A 12138-nucleotide genomic window follows, 5' to 3' on the forward strand; every position below is an offset into this window, starting at 1 on the left:
GCTGGGCCGAAGCAGGTAACAACAAATTCCGAAGCGTTGAAATGATATAGAATATATTTTCTGACTATACTGGAATTAAGCCAGAAATCAGCAAGAGCAAGACAAGAAGAAATCTCAACTATTTGGAAATTAAGTTATCTATAATTTATGAGTCAAAGAAAAAAAAGCAAAAATTAAAAATTTTTAATCGAATGATAATGAAAATACACATATCAAAAACTGTGGGGGGGAAGGATGCTGAGAGAAAAAATATAGACTTAAATATATGCATTCAAAAAGAATATAGGTTGACCTTCTAAGTATCTCAAAAAGTCACAAAGACTAATAAAATAAATAACCCCAGCAAATTAAAAGCAAAGAAAGGAAAGAAAGTAATAGAGAAAAAGGCAGAAAGTAATGAAATGGAAAACATACTATAATAGAGAAAATTAATAAAGCCAGAAGTTGGTTCCAGGAGAAAATTAATAATACAAACTCTTGAACACTGGGTGAAAAAAAGGAAATATTTCTAACTTTTGTATGAGGACAACTTTGACAATTTCATTGCAAGAAAAAATATATATACAGACTAATTTCTCTCATTTAGTAGTCATAAAAATACATTTAAAATTCAGCAAATTAAATCCAGTAATATATAAAAAGGATAATGCATAACAACCAAGTCTGATTTACGTAAGGAATCCAAAATAGGTTTAAATTGGAAAATCAATTAATGTAGTTCACTATATTCACAGAATAAGGGGGAAAACTGTATCATTACCTAAAAAAAAAAAAAAAAAGAATAATAGCTTGATTCCTCTAAAAGAAAGCAAGAAAGGAAAAAAAAAAACAAAAAACAGAAGTGACAAATAGAAAACAAATTGCAAGATGGTAAACATAAACCCAAATATATCTGTAATTACATTAAATGTAAGTGAACCAAAACAGTTCAGACAAAAGACAAAGTCTGGATTAAAAAATTAAAAATTTAAATTAAAAAATTATTGACATATTCAACATCATTAATCATCCGTGATATGAAATTTAAAACCACAATGAAATATGTCCTCACATCCACATAAATGGCTAGAATTACAAAAATTGACAATATCAAGTATTGGAGAGGATGTGGGCAACCAAAACGAACTCTAACGTCTCTTCACTTTGTTGATGAGTGTAAACTGTTACAACCACTTTAAGGGACTGTTTGGCAGGATGGCAGGATCTACTAAAGCCGACCATATGCACACTCCATGACTTAGCATTTCCACTCATATATATCCAACAGAAATGTTTACGTATGTATACCAAATCACATGTACAAGAATGGCCTCAATGGTCCCCAAACAGAAACAATCCATATATCCAACAACAGTAAAATGGATAAATAAATCATGGCACAGTCATATAACAGAATATTATAAAGCAATGAAAAAGAATGAACTACTGCCACACTCAACCACATAGATGAATCTAACAGGCATAATGTTAAGAGAAAGGAGCCACACAAAAATGAATACACACCATATATATGATTTCCTTTTTATAAAGTTTACATATGGACACAACTAATTTAGAGAAGACAAAGTAGTCACCTTTCAGAGGGAGATTAGTGACTTAGAGGGTCATGACAAAGGCTTCTGGGGTACTAGTACAGTAGGATAAATTGGTTAAATAAGTATGTTCACTTTATTTGTTCATTTTACTATATGGATGTTAAACTTTAATTTCAAAAGTTTATTTAAAAAAAAAACCCAAACACTGATTCTTATCAGCAAAAACAAAAACAATCTTGGAGAAAATTGGAACAAGTATAAGTCAGAAAAAAAAATTGGAATACATAATAAATACACAAAGAATCAATGTAAGATAAACCAGTAAAACAAAATTTGAACACACCAACAGAACAACAAAAGACATGAATAATCTAAAGGAAAATAAAAAGGCCAATAAGCATAATGAAATACAATTCAGCCAGGCACATTGGCTAAGAGGTGAATGAAGGTGGAAGAATCACTTGAGCCCAGAAGCTCATGGCCAGCCTGAGCAACATGGCAAGACTTCATTTCTAAAACTAAAATAAAATCGAAAAATAAAAAGTATTACAATTCAAAACAATCATGAAATAGTGTTATAAATAAAAACCATATGACTGTCTCAATAGACATGAAAAAGCATTCAATAAAATCCAGCATCTCTTCATGATAAAAGCCCTCAACAAACTAGGCATCAAAAGAATATCCCTAAAATAACAAGAGCCATCTATGACAAATCCACAACCAACATCACGCTGAATGGGCAAAAGCTAGAGGCATTCCACTTGAGAATTAGAAAAAGACAAGGATGCTCACTCTCACCACTCCTATTCAACATAGTACTGGTAGTCCCAGCCAGAGCAATCAGGAAAGAAAAAGAAATAAAATGCACCCAAATAAGAAAAGAAGTCAAACTATCTCTCTTCACAGATGATATGCTTCTATAGCTAGAGAACCCTAGAGATTCCACCAGGCCGGGTGTGGTGGCTCACGCCTGTAATCCCAGCGCTTTGGGAGGCCGAGACAGGACGGATCACCTGAGGTCAAGAGTTTGAGACCAGCCTGGCCAACATGGTGAAACCCTGTCTGTACTAAAAATACAAAAATTAGCTGGGTGTGGTGGCAGGCACCTGTAATCCCAGCTACTCGGGAGGCTGAGGCAGGAGAATCTCTTGAACCCGGGAGGCAGAGGTTGCAGTGAGCTGAGACTGTGCCAATGCACTCCAGCCTAGGCAACAAACAGCAAAACTCCATCTCAAAAAAAAAAAAAAAAAAAGAAGTTCCACCAAAGGCTCCTGGAACTGATAAAGAACTTCAGTAAAGCCTCAGAATATAAAATTAATGTACAAAAGTCAGCAGCATTTCTATATGCCAATAACGTTCAAGCTGAGAGCCAAATCATGAATGCAATCCCATTTACCATGTCCACACAGAAAATAAAATACCTAGAAATACATCTAACTAAGGTGTATTTCTACCAGGTATTTTTACATCCATACATCTTGGTTAGATACATTTTTACCAAGTAAAAGATCTCTACAAGGAGAACAATAAAACACTGCTGGAGGAAATCACAAATGACACATACAAATGGAAAAACATTCTATGCTCGTGGATTGGAAGACTCAGTATCGTTCAAATGACCATATTGCCCAAAGCAATCTACAGATTTAATGCTACTTCTATCAAACCACCAACATCATTTTTCACAGAACTAGAAAAATATTCTAAAATTCGCATGGAACAAAAAAAAAGCCTAAATAGCCAAACCAATCCTAAGCAGAAAGAACAAAATTGGAGGCATCACATTACCACTGGATTTCAAACTATACTATAAGGCTACAGTAACCAAAACAGCATGATACTGGTACAAAAACAGACACATACACCAATGGAACAGAAAAGAGAACCCAGAAATAAAGTTGCAGACCTACAGCCATCTGATCTTTGACAAAGTTGACAAAAATAAGCAATGGAGAAAGACCCCTCTATTCAATAAAGGGTGCTGGGAAAGTTGGCTAGCCATATGCTGAAGAATGAAACTGGACTCCTACCTTTCACCATACATAAAAATTAACTTAAGATGGATTAAAGATTTAAAGTAAGACCTCAAACTATAAGAATCCTAGAAGAAAACCTAGGAAACACCACTCTGGACACTGGCCTTGGGAGAGAATTTATGACAAAGTCCTCAAAAGCAATTGCAACAAAAACAAAAACTGTCAAGTAGGACCTAAATAAACTAAAGAGCTTCTGCACACCAAAAGAAACTATCAACCCAACAAATGGACAACCTATAGAATGGGAGAAAATATTCATAAACTATGTGTTGGACAAAGGTCTAATATCCAGGATCTATAGGGAATTTTAACAATTCAATAAGAAAAAAAAAAAACTCATAAAAAGTGGGCCAAAAAATATGAACAGACATTTCTCAAAAGAAGACATACAGGCAGCCAACAAACATGAAAAAAATCCTCAACATCACTAATCATCAGAGAAATGCAAATCAAAACTACAATGAGATACCATCTCATACTCCTCAGAATGCCTATTAAAATAAAAAAAAACAGTTGCTGGCAAGGCTACAGAGAAAACGGAATTCTTATTCACTGATGGTGGGAATGTAGATAAGGTTAGCCATTGTGGGAAGCAGTTTGGAGATTTCTCAAAGAACTCAGAACTACTGAGGTCGGGCACAGTGGCTCATTTCTGCAACCCCAGCACTTTGGGAGGCTGAGGCAGGTGGATCACTTCAGGTCAACAGTTCAAGACCAGCCTGCCCAACATGGTGAAACTCCATCTCTACCAAAAATATGAAAATTAGCTGAGTGGTGGCGGGCGTCTGTAGTCCCAGTTACTCGGGAGGCTGAGGTGGGAGAATTGCTTGAACCCAGGAGGTGGAAGTTGCAGTGAGATGAGATTGTACCACTGTACTCCAGCCTGGGTGACAGAGTGAGGCTCTGTCTCAAAAAAAAAAAACAAAAAAACAAACAAAAAAACCATAGAACTACCAGTCAACCCAGCAATCCCATTACTGGTTATATATCCAAAAGAAAATAAAATGTTCCACCAAAAGACACATGCACTTATATGTTCATCACAGCAAAGACACTGACTCAACCTGGGTGCCCATCAATGGTAGACTGGGTAAAGAGAATGTGATACACACACATACACACACACGGACACACACACACCACAGAATACTATAAAGCCATAAAAAACAAAATCTTGCCTTTCGCAGCAACGTGGATGCAGCTAGAAGCCATTATCTTAAGTGAGTTAATACAGAAACAGAAAACCAAATACCATATGTTCTCACTTGTGGAAGCTAAACATTGGATACACATGGACATAAAGATGGAAACAATAGGCACTGAGGACTGTTAAAAAGGGGAAAAGAGGAAGAGACAGAAGGGGGAAAAGAGTTGAAAAACTAACTACTGGATACTATGCTCACTGCCTAAGTGATGCAATCAATTGTACCTCGAACTTCAGCATCACACAATATACCCATGAAACAAATCTGCACGTTACCCCCTGAATTTAAAATAAAAGTTGAAATTATTTTTTAAAAAATCATGAGGGCTAGGTGCAGTGGCTCACGCCTGTAATCCCAGCACTTTGGGAGCCCGAGGTGGGCAGATCACCTGAGGTCAGGAGTTCGAGACCAGTCTGACAAATATGGTGAAACTCTAGTCTCTACTAAAAATACAAAAATTAGTTTGTGGTGGTGCACGCCTGTGATCCCAGCTACTCAGGAGACTGAGGTGTGAGAATTGCTTGAACCCCGGAGGTGGATGTTGCAGTGAGCTAAGATCACACGACTGCACTCCAGCCTGAGCAACAGAGGGAGACCCTGTCTCAAAAAAAAAAAAAAAAAAAAAAAAGAGACTTTTCTTTCTTTTGAATCAACCTGGCCGTGATTTAAAGGTAGATAATAGTCAATTATGATATGGGTAATGAAAACAGGTCATAAGTGGTCATGGAGACTCAAAACAGATCTGTCTGATTTTAATCAGAAGCATCATCAACCTTAAGAGTCAAACAGAGGCTAAGTGTGGTGGCTTACACCTGTAATCCCAGCACTTTGGGAGGCTTGAGCCCAGGAGTTCAAGACCAGCCCGGACAGGATGGTGAAATCCTGTCCCTACAAAAAAAATTTAAAAATTAGCTGAGCATGGTAGTGTGCACCTATAGTCCCTGCTATTTGGGAGACTGAGGTGGGAGAATTGATTGAGCCTGGGAGGTGGAGGCTTCAGTGAAATGTGTTTGTGCCGCGGCACTCCAGCCTGGGCAACAGAGGGAGACTGTGTCTCAAAAAAAAAAAAGAAAAGAAAAAAAAAGTCAAAAAGATCTGTCATAACCTGGGGTAAGGCACTCAACCTCTCCCAGCTTCACTTCTCTAACCTATACAATGTGGATAATATAATTTTGAAAGGCTTAAACGAAATCATACACTCGCATATAGGTTTGTCATGTGATTAGTACTGAATAAATAACAGCTTCTTTTCCTCTCTGGCACAGGGAGACTGATAGAATTTTTTTTTTTTTTTGAGATGGAGTCTCGTGGAATCTCGCTCTGTCGCCCGGGCTGGAACGCAATGGCATGATCTCGGCTCACTGCAACCTCCGTCTCCTGGGTTCAAGCGATTCTCCTGCCTCAGCCTCCCGAGTAGCTGGGATTACAGATGCCCGCCACCATGCCTAATTTTTTGTACTTTTAGTAGAGACGGGGTTTTACCATGTTGGCCAGGCTGGTGTCGAACTCCTGTCCTCAAGTGATCCACCTGCCTCGGCCTCTCAAAAGTGCTGGGATTATAGGTGTGAGCCACCATGCCCAGCCCTGACAGACTATTAAAACAGTTTCAAATAGATTTTGGTGAATTTATACGCTTACCTGCTGCAAATTCCTCAATTGTCATCAGTGGGAACCGGATTAAGGAAAGTGCTTTTCCTAGAACTTTTTGTTTATTCCCAAAAGTCACAGGTAATTGTTGTCTCTGACATTCTGCTTCTGCCCAGCGTACAACAGCTCCAAAAAGTCGACTTTCTCGAATACTGAGTGTGTCTCTCTCTAGAACTGCACAGAGTGTATCTATAGGCAAAATACAAAATAAACCCAATTAGAAATATTTTAGCTCTCTAACCAAGCAATACCAACAGACACACTTATATTAAGTTTTCAGATCTCAACAAAAAATAGGTTAGATACTTAAAACTACAGACTTTCTACTTTAAAATACTAAATAATTAAAGGACTTAAACTCCAAAGTGTTCCATAAAAATCAGTTTAACAATCAATTTATTATTTACCATACATGCAATATTAAGATACAGTACTCTCCTTATATATTTATGCCATTTAACAAGTAAACTCAACTATCCAGAATAAGATTAACAAGCCACAGAAAAAGCTTCCAAGTTAATTACAGAAATTCTTAAAGTCTACAGATTATAATTCATTCGTTCACTCAGTAAATATTTATTATTAAGCACTCACTATGTGCCAGGTACTATTAGGCAATTATATATATATATATTTTGGATATAGAGTCTCATTCTGTTGCTCAGGCTGGAGTGCAAAGGCACAATCTCGGCTCAATGCAACCTCTGCCTCCTAGGTTCAAGCAATTCTCCTGCCTCAGCCTCCTGAGTAGCTTGGATTACTGGCATGGGCCACCCCGCCTGGCTAATTTTTGTATTTTTAGTAGAGACAGGGTTTCACCATGTTGGCCAGCCTGGTCTCAATCTGTCTGCCTCAGCCTTCCAAAGTGCTGGGATTATAGGTGTGAGCCACCGCGCCCAGTCAGCACTGATGTATCACTGAACAAAAAGTTAAAAATTCCTGCCCTCATGGAGCTTACATTCTAATGAGGAGAAACAGATTAAATAAACACAAGTAAATTCGAGTATCTTAGATGATATACGGGGGCAAATACGTCAGGTTAAGGAGAATCAGAAATGGCAGTTTAAAATAGGAATGGGCCAGGCATGGTGACTCATGCCAATAGTCCCAGCACTTTAGGAGGCTGAGACAGGAGCATGGCTTGAGCCGAGGAGTTTCAGGCCAGCCTGGGCAATATAGTGAGACCCCATCTCTACAAAAAAGTTTTTAAAAATTAGCCAGGCATGGTGGCATGCACTTGTAGTCTCAGCTACTCAGGAGGCTGAGGCAGCAGGATGACTTGAGCCCGGGAGGTTGAGGCTGTAGTGAGCCATGATCATGCCACTGTACTCCAGCCCAGGCAACAGAGTGAGACTGTGCCAAAAAATAATAAAATAAAATAAAATCGGGTGGTTTAGGCAGGCTTCACTTATGCAAGACTTGAAGGAAGTGGGGGAGTAAGCCAAATAGATACCTAGAGGAAGAATATTCCAGGACTAAAAGTACAAAGGCTCTCATATTAAAGTGTGCCTGGCATATCTGAGGAATGGTAAGGAGGCCAACGTGGTGGAGTGGAGTTAGCAGGAGGGAAGAGTAGCAGGCAAGGAGGCCAGAGGCTGTGGGGAGAGGGGGCAATCATGTAGCACCCTGTAGATCATTTGGCTTTTACTCTAAGTGACATGGAGAATGCCTGGAGGGTTCTGAGTTGTCACATTTTATGTTCTGAAAGGATCACCCTGGCTTCTCTGTTGAGAAGAGGCTATAGTGGAGACAGTATCAATTGGAGGCTCTTGCATCGATCCAGGTCAGGGATGGTGGCCTGGACAAGGAGGGTAGCAGTGGAAGTGGTGAAAATTGATCATATTTGGAATGTATTCTGAAGGAAGACTCAATTAGATTTCCTAACAGATTGGATGTCAGGTGTGATTTAAAGAGAGGAGTCAAGAATAACTGCAAGGTTTATATAGCTTATGCACTGGAGGGATGAGGGTGGCATCAACCAAGATGGGATAGACCATAGGAGGTACAGGTTTGGGGTGGGGAAAGAGCTGAAGTTTCATTTTAGACATACTAAGTTTGAAATTCCTATTTGACATCCAAGTATAAACGTCATGCCTGTACCTCAGGTCCTCACTCAGAACGCTTTTCCTCTTATGACAGGCAAAATTAAAATAAGCTCAGTTACTTTTAAGTTCTAACAGCCCAGAAGCAATAAGTTCAGAAGGCTTTAGAGGCTAATATACTAGAACGAAATGATAAACTGCACTCTAACAGGGATAGAGAAAAGAGGAAATTTGTGAAAAGAAGACGTTAAGCACTTGAAAAGAATAGCTATCAAGGGTCTTATAGAGTTTTTTAAAAAAACAACACTTCACAGACCTGAGGGCTTCACTGTACAATAATAATGTAACTGATACTTAGTGAGCATTAATAATCGCAAGAATCCTAAATTATATCCAGTATATATTGTTTAATATAGGCAGGTAAAATAAAACATGTTTTAGATTTCTCAAAGGGTCAAAATAAATACCCCAGTTCGACAGCATGCTGCCCACGCCAACCCCGCTCTGCATGCCCGCTCGCCCGCGCCCACCATGGCCACAGTTCAGCAGCTGGGTGGAAGATGGAGCCTGGTGGACAGCAAACGCTTTGATGAATACACGAAGGAGTAGGAATGGGTACTGCTTTGCGAAAAATGGACGCAATGGCCAAGCCAGATTGTATCATAACTTGTGATGGCAAAAACCTCACCATAAAAACTGAGAGCACTTTGAAAACAACACAGTTTTCTTGTACCCTGGGAGGGAAGTTTGAAGAAGGCACAGCTGATGGCAGAAAAACTCAGACTGTCTGCAACTTTACATATGGTGCATTGGTTCAGCATCAGGAGTGGGGTGGGAAGGAAAGCACAATAAAAGAAAATTGAAAGATGGGAAATTAGTGGTGGACTGTGTCACAAACAATGTCACCTGTACTCGGATCTGTGAAAAAGTAGAATAAAAATTCCATCATCACTTTGGACAGGAGTTAACTAAGAGAATGACCAAGCTCAGTTCAATGAGCAAATCTCCATAGTGTTTTTTTTTCATTACTGTGTTCAATTATCTTTATCACAAACATTTCACATGCGGCTATTTCAAAGTGTCTGGGATTAATTAGGATCATCCCTTTGGTTAATAAATAAATGTGTTTGTGCTAATAAAAAAATAATAATAATAAATACCCCAGTTCCTAAAAAACGACCCTTCTAGATGGATAGGAAAATCTCTAAAGAGCCTAGATAAAATAGGCACTTCTATGAAATATCTAATAGTTATACTTTAAATTAAATTTAAATAAAAATGAGCATGCTATACTTACACACAGCAGAAATCAATTAAAGCATTAAATATGATTACATTATCCATAAACACATATCAGAAAAACATTTCTTTTTTTTTTTTTTTTTTTGAGACAGAGTCTTGCTCTGTCGCCCAGGCTGGAGTGCAGTGGTGCAATCTCGGCTCACTGCAAGCTCCGCCTCCCAGGTTCAAGCCATTCTCCTGCCTCAGCCTCTCCAAGTAGCTAGGACTACAGGCGCCCGCCACCACGCCCGGCTAATTTTTTTGTATTTTTAGTAGAGACGGGGTTTCACCGTGGTCTCGATCTCCTGACCTCGTGATCCGCCCGCCTCGGCCTCCCAAAGTGCTGGGATTATAAGCGTGAGCCACCGCGCCCGGCCTAGAAAAACATTTCTTTAAATACTATTCTACAATATGGGCAGGCACAGTGGCTCACTCCTGTAATCCCAGCACTTTGGGAGGCCGAGGCGAGTAATCACCCGAGGTCAGGAGTTCAAGACTACCCTGGCCAAGAGGGTGAAACCCTGTCTCCACAAAAAATACAAAAGTTAGCGGGACGTGGTGGCAGGTGCCCGTGTAATCCCAGCTACTTGGGATGCTAGGGTCAGGAGAATCGCTTGAACTCGGGAGGCGGAGGCTGCGGTGAGTCAAGATCATGCCACTGTACTCCAGCCTGGGTGACAAGAGCAAAACTCTGTCTAAAAAAAAAAAAAAAACTTTTCTGCAATGGTCTACACATTCTAGGAGCCAAATATTTGCTTAATATCAAACATAAGTAATATCCTAGCAAAGGTATCATAGTCCCAAGAACACAGTAGAGGCTTAATAACATGTTAAAAATAAACTGGTTACACATAATTTTTTTTAAAAAATCAAACTTCAGTATCTCTTATTGTAGCTGAGCAGATGAGTATAAACTATGGCACCATGAAGCCCTTTCACAAGTAAATTAAATGCAATCAATATGCCACAACCATTTGATGGAAAACCAGAAGACTTTGAACCTACATGTCTCCACTTGGTATGCTAATAACTTCCGCAGAGATAAACACATAAACTTTATTACTAAAAAAAAGCACATCATACTACCCTTGGCGTAAATTCATTTTATTCTATCAACATGATAAATTTTCTTCTTCCTTTAGCAAAAGGCTGTAAGAAACAGTATCTCTTCCTCCAGAACACATATTCAAATCCCAGAGGAGAAAAAACATCCTGAGAATATAAGACAGCTGTAAAAAGCTCCTGAAGGCAGTCCTTTCAGCTCCCAGTCTTCTCTTGAATTACCAATTTTTGGGGCTGGGCATAATAGTTCACACCTATAATCCCAGCACTTTGGGAGGCTGAGGTGGGCAGATGGCTTGAGCCCAGGAGTTCAAGACCTACCTGGGCAACATGGCAAAACCCCGTCTCTACCAAAAAAACCAAAAATAATAATAATAACATTGATAAAAAATGTTTTTTAATTATTTACCAATTTTTAACAAGTACATTTGAAACAAACTAGTCTATGGGGCAGAAAGACAAACACATAGGTCTTCTACTGGCAGATGTGTTAAAGTACGAAGTTAAAGCTCAGAACCAAATAAAGATCAGAAAAACACAGCAGATTGTTTCATAAATATAACACAATATTGAGTTTTCATATAAACAACCGTGAGTCAAATCAAATGACCAAATATTTATTGGCTTCTACCCTGTACAAGGCACGTACTTCAAGATTCTCAGGCTCCAAGAGCATGCATAATTTAAGAGCTATTTATAAGGTATAAGTTACCCAGATGCACGCAGTAATACTTCAGATGAGAACACACTGAAGAACAAATGAAGCATCTGACAGCCCCTAACAGGGAGGAAATCTTAGGATTAAGCAATGTTTCATCAACAACTTGGGCAGTGTTTAGGGCTCTCAAATATCCAGTACTCAACAGACACCACATGCAGGTGCTGGGGAGGAATCTGATTTAGTCCCTGTCCTTCAGTATATTATAAGCAGTGTATTAATTGTTCCTAAGGTACTGTGCAATACATCAACTAACAACAGGATGTTAGAACAGAGGAATATACCAAGTATAATGGAGGAGGGTGGGGTATCAGCTCTCAAAAAATGAGTCATATGGAAGTGTCACTTTAGCCAAGATTTAAGACTGCGTGAGAGCCAGCCAAGATGGGAAGAAAAAGCATTATTCTAGACACAGCCAGTCAGTCCAGTTGATCAACAAATATCAGCTGAACATGTACTATATTCTTCTGTCTTTGGTGCTAGTGATACAGTTGTACACAAGATGAAGTCCCTGCCTTCAAGGAGTTTACAATTTAGGAGAGAAAAGTAAAAATCAACATATATATATATATATATATATATATAGACAAGTACCTAGATAAGACTTTC

The 12138-nt window shown here is 38.9% G+C and overlaps 1 protein-coding gene and 1 pseudogene across 2 annotated transcripts in view; one reads left to right on the forward strand and one right to left on the reverse strand.

Moving 5' to 3' along the window:
* BTBD1 (BTB domain containing 1) overlaps positions 1 to 12138 on the reverse strand; it is a 55170-nt gene that overhangs the window by 19763 nt on the left and 23269 nt on the right. For both annotated transcript variants that reach the window (XM_055277411.2, XM_063638614.1), the window contains exon 4: positions 6418 to 6615. In XM_055277411.2, the coding sequence (XP_055133386.2) occupies positions 6418 to 6615 (198 nt within the window). The remainder of the gene's footprint in view (positions 1 to 6417; positions 6616 to 12138) is intronic.
* On the forward strand, positions 8965 to 9639 carry LOC129482141 (fatty acid-binding protein 5-like; annotated as a pseudogene).

The sequence above is a fragment of the Symphalangus syndactylus genome, chromosome 5, assembly GCF_028878055.3.
Source record: "Symphalangus syndactylus isolate Jambi chromosome 5, NHGRI_mSymSyn1-v2.1_pri, whole genome shotgun sequence".
Classification (NCBI taxonomy): Eukaryota; Metazoa; Chordata; class Mammalia; order Primates; family Hylobatidae; genus Symphalangus; species Symphalangus syndactylus.